At 31.9% G+C, this 16,585-nt stretch overlaps 2 protein-coding genes across 2 annotated transcripts; one reads left to right on the forward strand and one right to left on the reverse strand.

Annotated features, from left to right (window-relative positions):
* Positions 1-7,042: 7,042 nt before the first annotated feature.
* On the reverse strand, positions 7,043-11,457 carry LOC111906814 (protease Do-like 8, chloroplastic). Its single transcript, XM_023902597.3, has 13 exons — positions 11,085-11,457; positions 10,638-10,759; positions 10,466-10,548; positions 10,248-10,346; positions 9,959-10,025; positions 9,779-9,854; positions 9,601-9,667; positions 8,258-8,475; positions 8,076-8,143; positions 7,895-7,974; positions 7,696-7,782; positions 7,511-7,618; positions 7,043-7,252 (listed from the first exon to the last, which is right to left on the reverse strand). The coding sequence occupies exons 1-13, from the start codon at positions 11,273-11,275 to the stop codon at positions 7,127-7,129; spliced, it is 1,392 nt and encodes a 463-aa protein (XP_023758365.1). The 5' UTR covers positions 11,276-11,457; the 3' UTR covers positions 7,043-7,126.
* A 4,146-nt stretch (positions 11,458-15,603) lies between these two features.
* LOC111906786 (non-specific lipid-transfer protein 1) lies at positions 15,604-16,338 on the forward strand. The gene is made up of 2 exons (XM_023902557.2): positions 15,604-15,992; positions 16,119-16,338. The coding sequence occupies exons 1-2, from the start codon at positions 15,658-15,660 to the stop codon at positions 16,144-16,146; spliced, it is 363 nt and encodes a 120-aa protein (XP_023758325.1). The 5' UTR covers positions 15,604-15,657; the 3' UTR covers positions 16,147-16,338.
* Positions 16,339-16,585: the final 247 nt, after the last annotated feature.

A 16,585-nucleotide genomic window follows, 5' to 3' on the forward strand; every position in this document is an offset into this window, starting at 1 on the left:
CTGCTCAGGCCCCCAGTGAGAAACCACAACTTTCCTTGTATATCGGGTCAAGGGAACGACTATCTTGGAGATGTCCTGAATGAATCTTCAATAATAACCTGCCAGTCCTAGGAAGCTCCAAATCTCATATGGAGACCTCGGAACCTCCCACCTCATCACGGCCTCCACTTTGGTCGGGTCGACCGAAATCCCGTTCTGGTTGACAAGGTGCCCAAGAAACTGCGCCTCGCACAACCAGAAATCGTACTTGGAGAACTTGGCATACAATCGCTCCCTCCTCAGAGCATCTAACACCTCTCGCAAGTGGTCCACATGCTACTCCTGCATCTTGGAATAAACCAAGAGTCCATCAATGAAAACTATCACAAACCAATCCAACATCGTTCTGCACACACAGTTCATGAGATCCATGAAAGCGGCAGGAGCATTAGTGATCCCGAAAGGCATCACCACGAACTCATAATGAATATATCGCATCCGAAAAGTAGTCTTCTGCAAATCCTCCTCTCTGACCCTCATCTGATGATAACCAGGACGTAGATCAACCTTGAAGAACCAAGATGCTGCCTGAAGCTGGTCAAAGAGATCATCAATCCTTGGGAGTGGGTAACGGTTCTTCACCGTTACCTTATTCAGCTCCCCGTAATCTATACACATCCGATGTGACCCGTCCTTCTTCGCAAATAGAATCGGGGCTCCCTAGGGTGAACTGCTCGGTCTGATGAATCCCTTGTCTAACAGCTCCTGCAGCTGTGTAGACAACACCTGCATCTCAGTAGGAGCCAGCTGATACGGTTCCATGGCTATCGGAGCCATACCAGGGACTAGGTCGATCCTGAACTCTACCTGCCTCTCTAGAGGTATCCAAGGCAGCTCCTCTGTAAATACATCCGCGTACTCTCGTACTACCAGCACGTCACTCACCGTCGCCTCACCCGTCTCCCGGGTATCCAAGACATAGGTGACATAGACTGCATACCCATGTTGGAGGTAGCGCCTAGCTCTCGTTGTTGAACATAAAGCTGGCCCGCCTTGTGGCCTCTCACCGTGAATCACTAGCTCTCCCCCATTTGGGGTCCTGACCCGGACCAATTACTGCGCAGTCGATCACCGACCAAGTATTGCTCCTCGAACAGTCTCAAAACACAATCCGTGAAAACCTATAATTCTCACACTGATCGGTCGTGCACAATCTCGACCTCTAGGGGGAAATCTAACATGCCCCAAGATTCAGGGTACCTTTTGCTAAGCGCAAGGGAAACAAATGATCGGATAACATCCGAATTAAACAACACCTGAACTGGGATACCGTTCATCATACTGTTAACCTTTTATAACATATCACTACCAATTCTTTAAACATCATAACACCATGTAACTAAAATTAACACATAACATGTATAATACCAAATCAACCGAATCCAAGGCATAACCAAACACAAGAAGCATACAACATATATATCAAACAGTTATCACAAGCACTCTCAACTCTAGCATAACCCTAATTTAGATAAATAATCCGTTTAGAGGGTGTAGCTTTCATTTATGCACTAAAGTTGAGAAAATTATCAACCCAATCATAAAATCTAGCTTGTTATATGCATCAAATTCATCACAATGAAAGCATCACAAAAATAACTCATAATATGGCAATAGCACAAAGCATACAGTCGCATCACAAATATCATATCATTATCAAGCATAGTAATGACGAGGGCATCCTAATTTGAATCAAATCACCATTTACGAATTGCATGTTTCAATTATGCACCTTAATGAGTAGAACTACAGCTCACCTCGAGTAGAAGAGTGAACCTCCAAGTATAGCGTGGAAACTGAATCACACCAAGTCACCTTGAAACACTCGTATAATAGTAATCAAGAATACAAATGGTTATTATATACCCAAAACATATAGACAAACTTCCACACTAACTTTACAGATTTTGACCCGAAACAGCCGCTTCTTCAAGGCCGTTTTAACATAACCAAAGCCTGAAACAATTTGAATCTTTTTTTCCATATTTCAATATTTTAGTCTTTTAGTTTTCTAGGGACCACTTGTACAAGTCCACATGATTTTTCTAAAATTTACTTTGTATTTTACAAAATGGGATATCAATGTAGCTAATTTCTGACCAGTCAGTAAAAATGATGATTTTCACTGTAGTTAAAACCAATATCAAAATATTAGGGACATACTAGACCCAAAACCTAAACTTTAGGGACTGACGAATCCTTATAAAACATAGAAGCCTCAAGTGGGTAAACATTCATTTTACGATGAAACGTAAAAATTAGAAAGAAATATTACTTAGCAAACATTTGCATATCATAATCCTTCAATCGCATGTTCAAATGCATGCATGCATAAATGTTCAACCACAGTTCTACCACATAGCATATATGATCAATCTTATTCCATATAAACATCGCATATCATATAAACAATCATATTTCATGTAACCAACCTTTCAATACTTTCAATATTTATCCAACCTCTTACTAAATAACCAATCTTTTGTAATATATCATCCTTTTATTATGTAAAAAACCTTTATATATATATATATATATATATATATATATATATATATATATATATATATATATATATATATATATATATATATATAACCTTTTATTATATAACCAACATTTTGTTATATATAAAACCTTTTATCATATTTATCCAATCGTATGATAGAAAAGTGTCCCTTAGTGCTATCTAACAAAAGGGAAACACCATGTTCACTATTTGTATGCACGACCAGTTGAATGCTGTAAACGAATGATGATTTCCACCTGAAATACCAAGCCCAGGACACCAAATTTTCAACTCTAACATTGCAAAGTACAAGTACTTCACGGTGTCGTATAGGATTGGTACAAACGATGCCGATTATGCCAATACATCTCTTGATTCCTATGTGATGATTGATCCGACCAAAACATAAAGCCAACAACCCTCGAGTTCTCGTACACCATGGGTGCATGTGACCCACAAGTCACACAACCATCTAGAAAGACTGTGCAACTCACAACCGATATGGCTTATGCTCTTTCAAAAGATTATACTTGCAAGGTTCTACCTATAGCACCATTATACCCCGAAAAGAAATTATACATTAGCATGGCATGCTACTCATACAACCTTAACTAACTATAAATCGTGTAATACATTTCATCACACTATCAAACTTTTATAGCATATTATATGTATTTAATCACATATGATTCAATATTTGCTCTCATGTATAAAATCACATGTGATTATATGTATCTAATCACATATGATTTATATAGACAATATTCTTTTTTGTCCATATAAATCATATGTGATTAGATACATATAATCACATGTGATTAGATATATTTAATCACATATGATTAAAGTTGTGAAAAAACAATCATTGAATCGACAACATGATAACGAATCTTGTCCACATAAATCATATGTGATTGGATACATATAATCACAAGTGATTATATGTATATAATCGCATATGATTTGAGGTAGACAAGATTTATTTTCTTCCTTCTCGATTCAATAGTTATGCTCATGTACTTAATCACATACGATAATACATATAATCACATGTGATAAAATAAATAAGAACAACTATTGAATCGACAAAGCAAAAATGAATTGTGTCCACACAAATCATATGTGATTAGATTCATATAATCACACGTGATTAGATATATTTAATCACATATGATTAATTTGGATAAAGATTTGTTTTCGTGTTCTTGGTTCAATATTTGTTATCATGTATATAATCACATATAATTTTTACAGACAAGATTCGTTTTTTCAAATAAAATAATATGTGATTAGAAATATATAATCACATCCGTTTAAATGTATTTAATCACATATGATTAAAGTGAAAAAAAAACAATTATTGAATCGAGAACGTGGAAATGAATCTTAGGGACATAAATCATATGTGATTAGATACACATAATCACATGTTATTATATGTATCTAATCGCATATAATTTATGTGGACAATATTCATTTTCGTGTTCTCGATTTAATAATTGTTCTCGTGTATTTAATCACATGTGATTAGAGTTACTAAAAACAACTATTGAATCAAGAACGCAAAAATGAATATTGTCCATATAAATATATGTAATTAGATACATATAATCATATGTAATTAATGTATTTAATCAGATATGATTTATGTAAAAAGTATTTATTTTTGTGAACTTTGTCCAACACCACCACCACCAACACATCTGATTATATGTATACATATGATTTATATGGATAACATTGATTTTTGTCTAAATAAATCATATGTGATTAGATACCTATAATCATATATGATTAAATATACAAGAATAACAAAAATGTATTTTATCCGCATAAATCACATGTGATTAGACATATATAATCATACGTGATTTTATGTTTAAATCATATATGATTTATGTAAACAAAATGCATTTTCACATTGTCGATTCATTAGTTGTTCTCTTATATTTAATCACATGTGATTATATATATCTAATCACATATGATGTGTGTGGCTAAGATTCATTTCCACATTCTCGATTCAATAATTGTTTTTTTTTCACTTTAATCATGTGTGATTAAATACATTTAATCGGATGTGATTATATATTTCTAATCACATATGATTTTATTTGGAAAAACGAATCTTGTCTATAAAAATCATATGTGATTATATACATAAATCATATGTGATTATATACACGATAACAAATATTGAACCAAGAACACGAAAACAAATCTTTATCCAAATTAATCATATGTGATTAAAGATATCTAATCACGTGTGATTATATGAATCTAATCACATATGATTTATATGGATAAGATTGATTTTTGTCTAAATAAATCATACGTGATTAGATACCTATAATCATATATGATTAAATACACAAGAATAACAAAAATGTATTTTATCCACATAAATCACATGTGATTAGACATATAATCACATGTGATTCTAAGTTTTAATCATATATGATTTATGTAAACAAAATGCATTTTCGCATTGTCGATTCATTAGTTGTTCTCTTATATTTAATCACATGTGATTATATATATCTAATCACATATGATGGGTGTGAAAAAGATTTCTTTTCAAGTGTTTGATTCAACAATTATTCTCATATATATATATATATATATATATATATATATATATATATATATATATATATATATATATATATATATATATATATATATATAATCACATATGATTATATGTATTTAATCACATATGATTAATGTGGAAAAAGAACAATTATTAAATTGAGAACGTGAAAATGAATCTTGTCAATATAAATCACATGGGATTAAATACATATAATACATGTGATTAAATACATGAAAAATTTTATTGAATTGAAAATGCGAAAATGAATTTGTTCCATATAAATCATATGTGATTGGATACATGTAATCATATGTGATTACGTACACATAATAGGAGAGTTAGTGTAACTCGCCTCCGTAAACTTGAAAATCAGCTAGCATGAGCAAGATGGATCGTTTCCTTTCCGAGAACCTACACAAAAATTATAACATTATTTAGCTTGTGCTTTGTTGTATTACTCTTATAAAACATATGTATATTTTTTTCTTATTTTATCTTTGATTGTAGTGCTCTTTTGGGATCTGTTTTCTTACCTTTCAACCCATTCTTAAATTTCGATAAAATAATATTGGTAAATTTCCCTCTTTTATCTTTTCAAAAATAAAAAGATCTCGTTCTAATTATTTTTGGTTGATTTTATATTAAATCTACAAGTTAGTAACTTTAAGTTGTCACATTCTGGACCACTCAACACTATTAGAATAAATTGTACCAATCTACTAAGAATTACATCAGACCCTTTATATGTGGGATACTATACATCCATATCTAACTATAGGCTTTGGAATTTTGGCATTTGGAGTTCAGATGAATTTATTATGATTTTTTGAAGACAATGCATGAAATATGTGAGAGCATGGACCAAACTGAGAAAATCGCCAATTTTACCCCTCAAGGATTTGGAATTTCGAAATGTGATTCAAAGTTTGAAGAAATTAGACACAATAATATTTCCATAAAAATAAGTCTCATGATTTTTAGATTTTCCTACTAACTTGCACGAATTTTAGAAGTTGGAGGACAGATTTGGGAAAATTGATCATAATAGCTTTTAAATCACTGTTGGTGTTCTATTAAGTACTTAATGGTTAAGCCTTAAGTTTATCGCTTTTAACATGATTGTTGGTTACTCATTAGGATATTGAGATGTGAAATTAAATTTAACCTAAGGACCTTAATGTTTGGCTTAATGAGGGTTCAAAGTTAAGAATTTTCACATAAAATGCAACTTTTACACTTATTTGGTTCTTTCAGACAATATGACAAACACCTTGTGTGCATGAAATCCTACAGTGATCATCAACTGTCTAATAGACTCCAATCCAGCCCCTAGAGCTTACTAGTTTTATTTATCATTGACACCAACAATTAGCATAAAGAAGAAACGATTCATGATTATAACTGGAACGATGTCAGATTTCACAATATCATGAATCTGACTCATAATTCAATCAGATCCATTGTTTTCCTGATCAGAGTAAAATCAAACTAAAATGTGCTAATGTGTGTTTGTGTGTGTGTGTGTGAGAGAGAGAGAGAGAGAGAGAGTAGTTATAGTACCTTCGGGAGATCAGATTGTTGAGTTTGAGCATGAATTTTTGGAACAACTATCGTGCATAGATGAAAGTTCATGGGAAGAAGAAAAGCACTAGGAGGCGGGGGTCAGTGTCGGAGGGGCATAACGGGAGGAGTCGATGTTAGGCAGAGGACAGGACCAAAGAATGGTGTCACTAAGTTTGTGCGTGTTTTTTAAACTCATAGGCTAAAAAATGTTCTCATTAGAACATAACTCTCTCTCTCTCTCTCTCTCTCTCTCTCTCTCTCTCTCTCTCTCTCTCTCTCTATATATATATATATATATATATATATATATATATATATATATATATATATATATATATAATAAGAATTTATACTTATATATATAAATATAAATAATCCAATATACAAAACCAAATGCATAAAAAGGCCATATATATGTTTTATGAAGACTCCTCTAAAGCAATAGCCATCTCAATGGTCTCATTTCCCCTTTGTATCTTTAAGAGAACCTCATCTCCCACACCGTAATCATCTAATGCTTTTAAAAACTCTGCTTTATTCCTCACCTGAATACATCAAAAATAGTACAATTTATCATCTTAGGTTACTTACAAATCGTTTCACCAATTTAATTAATTTTTAAATTTTACCCGTTCAATCCACTATTTATAAAATACAGGGCAAATTACCCAAAAAAAAAAAAAACAGTTGTTTTGATTGGAAAAAAAATAAAGTACAAGTGGTAAAATATAATATAATTTTCTCTAAAATATATAACACAAATAGACTCATTTTATATAAAGTGCTTGAAATTATCTGCTTACGGGTTTGTTATCCACTGATACAATGATGTCACCGAGAACAATATTACCCGCAAATCCTCTTGTGGTGGGAAGAAGACCAATTTTTGCTGCCGGACTATTTGTAGGAACCTTAAAAACCGCAAAATTAAGAAAATTAAAAACATGTAGTGAAATTTCAAAATGATTATTATTTATTTATTTATTACCAGTAGAACAAGAGCTCCATTTCGAACATTAAGTTGATTTGCAACAACATCAGGGGCAATTTCGATATTTAATCCAGCTCGAACAACCTAACATACATAGATTATAGATATACACTATTAGGTGTTAGTGTAAATTGCACCACTATATATATATGGGTGTTTATTTTTATTTTTTTAAATTAATACTTAAATAACTTACTTTTCCAAACTGAATCAACTGAGGGACTATCTTAACTACCGTGGAGGAAGGGATAGCAAATCCCACCCCCGCTGAAGTCCCTGTCAAGTCAAAACTACGTTATCACTAATCTCTAAATTGGAATTATTTATTTATTATTTATTATTTATTATGAGACAAACAAAAAATAGTAAAAAATCACCTGTTTGTGTAAATATCGCAGTGTTGATCCCGATTAAATTTCCTTTAGAATCTAACAACGGGCCTCCACTGTCAAGACATTATATAATGTATACATATATATTATTTAAATGTAAGAAGTTGATATTATTGATAAAAGAGAATTTAGGTTTTTTTTTTATTTTTTATTTTTTTTTTAAAGACCTGTTTCCAGGGTTAATGGCAGCATCTGTTTGAATTCCTCCACCAATTGTGACTCCAGTTTGACTAAATATGTCTCTGTTAAGACCACTAATAACACCCACAGTGAGTGTGTGGTCAAACCCAAAAGGGTTCCCAATGGCTAAACATTGTTGACCAACTTTTAAGAAAGATGATTGACCGATTTTCATTGGCCTTAAAAGATCTCTAGGTGCTTCCACCTGTAATTTCATTTCACCATTTTACATTTTAGCCACTAAATTATTATAAATTAAATTTAACTAGAAAAAAAAAACCCATGCTACGAAGTGGGGGGGGGGGGGGGGGGGGGGGGGGGTATGTATTATCAGCAGTTTAGTAAAAGACAATGAGGACAATTTTTGTAATTAGTTTTGTACACAGGGGTCAAACATGCCAAAATACAAAAATCTTACACATATGGACTGTTTTTGATAAAAAAAAACTTTACAGGGACCTTTTCTATAAATTAAACAATTGCAGGGACTAAATTTGTCAAAATGTAAAGCCTTTGTTGCAGGGACTAAATCTACCAAAAGGTTTTGCAGGGACTAAATCTGTCAAAAGGTTTTTCAGGGACTAAATCTGCCAAAATATAAAACCTTTGTTGCAGGGACTAAATCTGTCAAAAGGTTTTTCAGGGACTAAATCTGCCAAAATATAAAACCTTTGTTGCAGGGACTAAATCTGTCAAAATGTATAACCTTTGTTGCAGGGACTAAATTAGCCAAAAGGTTTTGCAGGGACTAAATCAGCCAAAAGGTTTTGCAGGGACTAAATCTGCCAAAATATAAAACCTTTGTTGAAGGGACTAAATCTGCCAAAACGTAAAACCTTTGTTTGTAGGGTGGTAATCTGCCAAAACAGAAAACTTTTGTGGCAAAAGTCCAAAAGTGAAAAACATCACTATTCATAAGCACAATGAGAATTAATAGTATATATAATAATATTTTTTTTACCATATTTTAAGGAGCCTTTTTTACTGATTACATATCAGGGGCAAAATAGTGAAACACAAAAGATAAGATAAGCACAACACACTTTCACCATTTATTGATTTAACCACTCAACTATTATTTTTCTTCGAATTCACTAAAAAAAATTAATACATCAGGGGATAAATCGATATACTTTATTCAATGTTTTTTAGTAAAAGTAATTTTTCCAGATATCAAGACAAAAAAATACAAAAACCAGGTAACGAGGAAAATGGTTTTTTTAATGCTTAAAAAATAATAATGGTTTATTTTAAAGGGTAAACCATTAAAATGGCGAAAATATTTTCCAATATTATGAAAGGGGAGATTGAAAAAAAAAAAAAAATTTACCTGTAAGACAGCAAGGTCCTTGGATCTATCTGCACCTATTAACTTGGCTTCAAAATTCTTTTGTACCCTTTCAATATAAGAAATTGGTGAGGTAAATTTTATATAAATTATTAAATATATATATCATAAGATTAAAAAAATAAAAAAAAATAAAAAAAAAAAAAAAAACTAGTCTCACCCTTCTGAGGCAAGAATATTAACTCGTGCAACAACTTGTCCAGGTTTTGGATTCCTTGATAAAGAATTGCCAATAACTGCTCAACCATAAGAGTAATTTGATGATAATTTTTATAATCATATTTTAATATATTAATCATTTATGAAATTTTAGAGGAAGGAAAACATTGTATGTTATTACCATGGTAATTCGTGACAATGTGCCCTTCTTCATCCCAAACAACTCCCGAACCATTTCCTTCAGGAATCTGCAAATAATCTAGAAATCAGATAAAACGACTCTTATGTCCAATCATTAACAATAAGTTTTCTAGGGCTCTTTTTCTATAAACAGGATGAGGAGGGCATTCACGTCTTTTTGCAGAGATAAGAGATCAAGAGCAAGTCCTTTTTGTCTCATTGACATCAGTCTCAAATCCAATACATGTCAAACTCACTACAATGGGGTTTATAAGTTTGTTCAAAATTACCTCAACTACCCCTGTAACATTAAGCTGAGGGCGTAGAGTTACATCAAATATATTGACAACAGAGTAAGTGTTGTTCTCAAATAGCTTCACGATTCTTTCCTGCCATTGCCAAGCATACACATATCAATATACCTGCCATGAACATACATTATAAGGGGTAAAATATACAAGTGAACTGGTTTCAAGAATAGAATTGATAAAAATAATGAAGAAGAAACCTCAGGAGGAAATAGTGGCCCAGAAGGGATAACAACTGGTGTTACTTGTTCAAGTGTCACAGAAGGGTCTCCTAAAGCATTAGCTGATAAACAAATGTTCATATAAAAAAATTTAGAAAGAAAACTAAGAATTGCTTAAAGGAAACAGGATGGATAAATGGATTGTTCGAACCTGATGAGTACCTTGAAGGGGGATAGTATAACGGCATCAATAAACTTGTTAACAGCATTCTTCGTGTTGTAAAAAAAACTTTTGTAACCTCTCCCAAATCATTAAGTGTTCTTTCGCCAACTCTGCATATACGAAACAAAAGCTGCATCAAAAAGCATGGAAGTAATGATAACGCAAATTGAAAAAAATCAGAAATAAGATCTTCGAATTTTCAATTAATCAGGTAATAAAGAGCTTAATGCTGAGAATAGTAAAGTGTTTCACACGGCATTACCACCCCAATTTCCCCTTACATTAGGTTAATTCTCAACAACAAATGCCCAAACTAGTCAATACACAATCATATTTTATATCAATCCCGAAAAACAAACGATCAATGTACAGTAGCATACGAATTTCAAAATAGCAATGTAAGTAATTCAGGAGTAGGTAAATCGAAAAAAATACGTTTTGGTGAAGATGCGATGACGAGGTGAAACGGAATCGTCGTCATGATGCGTGTCTGAGGAAGAACACATAGATGAAATTCCATCGAAACAGAGTTTCCGGCGACCAACAAAGCGCCGTACAGGAGCCATAACTTTACTTTCCGTTTGCGGAGGAAGCATGTAACCATTCCAAGCCATCACCACTCCCATTATCGCATACAAAATCCCTAAATTTCAAAAAATTTCACTTATAGTACAGAAGGAAGATAATGAATACAGCAAATTTGGCCGAAGTTCCTCTTTTTGCTGGTTTCAGCTATGACATCGAGGCTTGTTACTTCTTATCGCCTCCGTATTGCTCAAAAATATCTTCACATCTTCAAATGGGTTCGAATTGCAACTTTGCAAGTACAAAACAAAAATATCTTAACTTCTACAATTTACTGGTCTTCACAAATAGTTAAATTAAATTATTTTCTTATCTTACCAATAAATTTTGATTGTGTTCTTTTTTGTAATTTATGGTAATCTTAAGTGTTTGCAAAATTTCATATTAAATCGGGTATTTCGAGTTGAAATTTGAATAACCAATTTTTTCAAATTATTTACAAGTGATAACAACCTGATAGGGTAAGATATTTTTTGAAATATATACATTTAGTTCTTATTCTTTTTTTCTTGTAAAATAAACTCTTATATTTTATTTTTTATAACAATGCAGTTCTTGTGACCATTTATACCCGGTCATATACGAATTTTCTTTTAGGGAAAATGACTTGATAGGGTAAGATACTTTTTGAAATGTATATATTTAATCCTTATTCTTTTTTTTTTAAATAAACCCTTATACTTTATTAATATATACACATTAGGTCATTTTCACCGGATTCTACAGGTTTTGCTGATGTGGAAGCACAAGTGGCACTAAATAGCAATTAATTAGCTTAGTCACCGAAGGTGGGTGATCCTCTAGCAACAAGAAAAGGGCGGCGACCCTTCTCTTTCTCGTTTCTCTTCCTTCCGGTCGAACAACAACAGCTAAACACCTTTTACCTGTTATGTTTCTCCGATCTGTCTCTCTTTGCCTCCATCTTTGAGATATGTTGTCAGAAAAAGAAGAAAGAATCGACGAGGGGGCTACCAGAGCAGCTCCTCGCCGCCAACTACCATCTCTACTTCCTCCTGTCTCCCCCTTCGACCTTGTTGTTTTTGCCATCATTCCTCCTTGCTACCAGTGATGTGTAGGAACACGCAAAGGAGTCGCTGGAGATCGGGGTTCTCCCTCTTTTTCATGATGAATAAAAGTTGGAAAAATCTCGTTGTGGATATGTGGATGCCACCTGGGTATTTCATTTCAACAAAATAAAAGAAAAGGAAAATGACTAGATAGGGTAAGATACTTTTTGAAATGTACACATTTAGTCCTTATTCTTTTTTTTTTTGTAAAATAAACCCTTCCACATCAACAAAACCTGTAGAATCCGGTGAAAATGATCTAATGTGTACATATTAATAAAGTATAAGGGTTTATTTTACAAGAAAAAAAAAGAATAAGGACTAAATGTGTACATTTCAAAAAAATATCTTACCCTATCAAGTCATTTTCCCTGTTTACAAATCTTTTATTCATTTGAAATTTTTGATTGCATTTTTTTAGTGTAGTTTTTTCCGGATTTATTGCCTCTATTTGAAGTGAATGGTATTTACTTAAATCGACCTAAAGAAAAGAAGCGGTAAAACTCTATTTTGGAGGTCTAGTACACTAACACGTGGCGCTATTCTACTTATTTATTACGATATATATATATATATATATATATATATATATATATATATATATATATATATATATATATATATATATATATATATATATATATATATATATAGTCATACACACATGTTATAGCTTGTTTGGAATTTTTTACTAAACAAAATTAATAGTTTTTTTTTGTACAATTTTGAAACTTTATTGCCATTTTAAATCATTTTAACGCCAACAATTTGTCAACTCAGCTACTAACCTACCATAGTCGGTGATATATATAGGTATTTTTAGAAAAAAATGGCAATTTTAGTGATGCGTCTATGTACAAATGTTATAGTTTTTTTTTATAAGTTCATTAGTATTTTTTTGTGTATAATTTTGAAACTTTGTCACCCTCCTAAGTCATCTTTTTCCAAACAATTTGTCAACTTAGCCATTAAGCTACTATCAAGGTTGTAGAACTCGTTATTCGATAGTTGTTTGGCCGACTGCCGTGTAACAAGTACTCGAGAGTACTGAGATTCGGTAATTTATATAAAAATATTTTTAAGGAAATAATATATTTTGATAGTTAAAATCATAACTTAATTGAAATATATAATAAATTTAGATACATGTAAATACATAAAAACACCTCACTTCATGCATAATTATTAAAAATTTAAGAGTTATATATATATATATATATATATATATATATATATATATATATATATATATATATATATATATATATATATATATATATATATATATATATATATATATAGTAATAATCACATGTGTATGTGTTAAATAATAAATCATTAAGTAATTATACACTACATATTCATCATCGAGTTAGTTGAGTTTTACAACACTGCTCGTTTCAGTAAGAGCCCGATTGGGGAGTACTCGGATTCTGTAACTTGCCTCGGTAAGAGATCGAGTAAAGAGTATTCGACCAAGTAATCGACCAACTCGGCGAGTTTTACAACACTACCTACTATAGACGGTGATAGAAGGGTGTTTTTTGAAATGATAATTTTGATGATTAAATATGTACAAACGTTATAATTTGTAGGTACTTTTACTAAACAAAATTCAATAATATTTTTTTGTATACTTTTTGAATTTTGTTACCTTGAAAGCAAAAGAATAAAAGTAGTGCAATTTTTATCTCAACTTCCCCTTGTAACCGACACCTTTTACCATTTCGGTATTTCTTCATCTTGTATAAATTATCTATTTTTTTCCCGGCACCAACTAAATAAAAATTGCACTGCTTTTACTTTGTAATTCATTTTCCTTAGACCGGAGGGTGTGGGAAGGAAGTTTCTCTCATTTTTTGTGGGTCATACCCTTATTTCTTTCATTTTTCTTTCCCTCGTTTAAAAGCCAAGGAATTGGTGGAAAGCCCTTCCCTCACTTTTTTTTTAAATATATTTCATACATATATTATACTCATTTTGTAGGAAATTAAAAACCATGAATTTTGATATATTTTTTATATTTTTTTTAGTAGGTATATAATTCTATAAATATTTAATTTAAAAAAAAAAAAAAAAAAAAAAAAAAAAAAAAAAAAAAACTAACCAATAGCATGAAGGGAGAGAGTGCGGCACCCCCTCCCCTCATCTCTTTCCCGCACATGTTTTCTCTCACCTTTTCCTCACCCACGGAGTGGGTGCAAGAGTGATCATCACCCCTTTCTCGCATCCACTCCGTCCGACCTTACACAAAGTTGCAATAAATCCATGTATCCACAACGGTTGCTTGGTAAATTAATACATATAAAACCACTTCCAATAACTTGCTATAGCTATTTATTTATTTTTAAAAAGGACATTCTCACTTAAAGCATGCTTCCTGTTCACCACTATTATTATAACATGCTATATTTATAATAACAATCAATAATAATACACATCGTGTAATTTCAATTTACGAACCTAAAAGTAGCAACCATGATGCAACAAAAACAACTCGAACAGAAAAAGAGTTCCAGTACATCTTAAAGAATCACAAAATTTTCTAATTTTGGATATGTAACTTAAAATAGACGAGATACACAAATCATTCAAGGGATGTACAACTTCAAATGATAAAAAGAAGAGTTCAAAAATAAACCTATGAACACTTGTCATGTTTTCAATACTAAAGGACATAAAGCAATGTCACCACCGATAGAACCGTTATCTTCTTATGTTATGTATTATGAGCATTTTTTCATCGTGCATCCTTCACATTCACTTTCACGTCATCTTCACTTATTTTTTAACACAATAAAATAAAATAAAATAAAGGGGGAGTTATGGGGTTTTGATTCACAGCAGGATCGCCCTGTGAGGGGCCGGGCCACCCGAAACGGTGTTCTCGTGTGGGGACACGAATGCCTTACTATGTGTGTTTTTGGCGAGCTTTGTTTAAAAGTATAAACTTAAACTTTTATTTAATAATAAAAAACTCATAATCCAAAGTCAAAGTTGTGTTTAAAGAAAAATTCATGTCTATTATAACAAAATTATTATATTGTTTGATTTTGAGAGTTTATTCCAATGTTATTTAATTTTATATCTTTTCATAAGCTTACAACTATTTTAATCAAACACTATACAATTTAACGCAACTTCGACTCCAAATAAAAGTTACACTTTCAACTTCTAGCTCAAGCTTCAACTTTCGGCTACAAACTACCCACTTCCGGCTACAAACTACCCATTATTGTTTTTGTCAGCATACCCTATGTACCCTCCCCACTCCGACTATAAATATATCATGCTAACTCGATCTAATATATACTATCTACACCAATACAATACAAGTGTTGTATTAAAGATCAGAAATGAAAGGAGTTGTGATAGTCATGTTGGCAATGTTAGCCATGGTTCAATTCTTGGTGCAACCAAGTGAAGCTCTTTCTTGTACAAATGTTGATCTTTTGCTTGGACCATGTCTAAACTACCTGAAGTTTGGTGGAACACCACCTCAAGATTGCTGCAAAGGGTTGGAGAGGCTTGAGGCTGCAGTCACTACTCAGGTTGATAGACAAGCGGCTTGCAATTGTTGTAAACTTGCTGCAAGAACATTTCAGATAAGGGAGGATACTGCTTCTGAACTCCCTGACATATGTGGAGTCAAAATTAGCATCCACATAGATCCCAATGTTGATTGTTCCACGTGAGTGCATAGCTTTAGTTGGATATGAAGTAAATAATAATAATTAAACTAAGATTTGTGTTATTAACTTATTATCATGTGATGTATGTTATTTTCTTCTACTAAATTTCTTCTTTTATGGCGCAGAGTTTCTTTATATCAGAGTTACAAGTGAAGTCGGTGGAAGATATTGGATCTCCTTTTGAATAAAGACGTGGTTGTTAGTTGTTACTGTTAATTTTCTACAAACTATGCATGTTGTAGAAGATCTATTATCGTATACGTATGTGTTATGGTTGTGACATGTTCACGATATGTGTGGACTTGAGATGGGTGATAAATTATAAGATAAAATATTATTATTGAATGTTATGTGTAATTAAACTTTTCCAAACGCGTGGAAAGTTAAACGGTGTTAAATAATAGCAAAAAATAATAATTATATTTTGAGAAAACATAATGGTATGTGTAAGCGATAATCATTGTATAATATGAGTTAATAAATATCAAAATATAACTATCTAAACATCCAAGATCAATTCTAAAACTTAATTATTATCTTAAACTACAATGAAAGCAATAAAAATAAAATAACGTCTTTGAATAAACAGCTT

Source organism: Lactuca sativa, chromosome 4 (assembly GCF_002870075.4).
Source record: "Lactuca sativa cultivar Salinas chromosome 4, Lsat_Salinas_v11, whole genome shotgun sequence".
NCBI lineage: Eukaryota > Viridiplantae > Streptophyta > Magnoliopsida > Asterales > Asteraceae > Lactuca > Lactuca sativa.

Bases quoted from the DNA above. Each gene is read 5' to 3' on its own strand.
- LOC111906814 (XM_023902597.3), bottom strand. From the start codon at position 11,275: ATGGGAGTGGTGATGGCTTGGAATGGTTACATGCTTCCTCCGCAAACG. The intron at 9,668-9,778 runs GTGAGACTAGTT...TTATATTGAAAG, and splicing joins AATATTCTTGCCTCAGAAGG to GGTACAAAAGAATTTTGAAG. The intron at 8,476-9,600 runs GTAAATTTTTTT...ATGAAATTACAG, and splicing joins AGGACCTTGCTGTCTTACAG to GTGGAAGCACCTAGAGATCT.
- LOC111906786 (XM_023902557.2), top strand. From the start codon at position 15,658: ATGAAAGGAGTTGTGATAGTCATGTTGGCAATGTTAGCCATGGTTCAA. The intron at 15,993-16,118 runs GTGAGTGCATAG...TTTATGGCGCAG, and splicing joins CCCAATGTTGATTGTTCCAC to AGTTTCTTTATATCAGAGTT.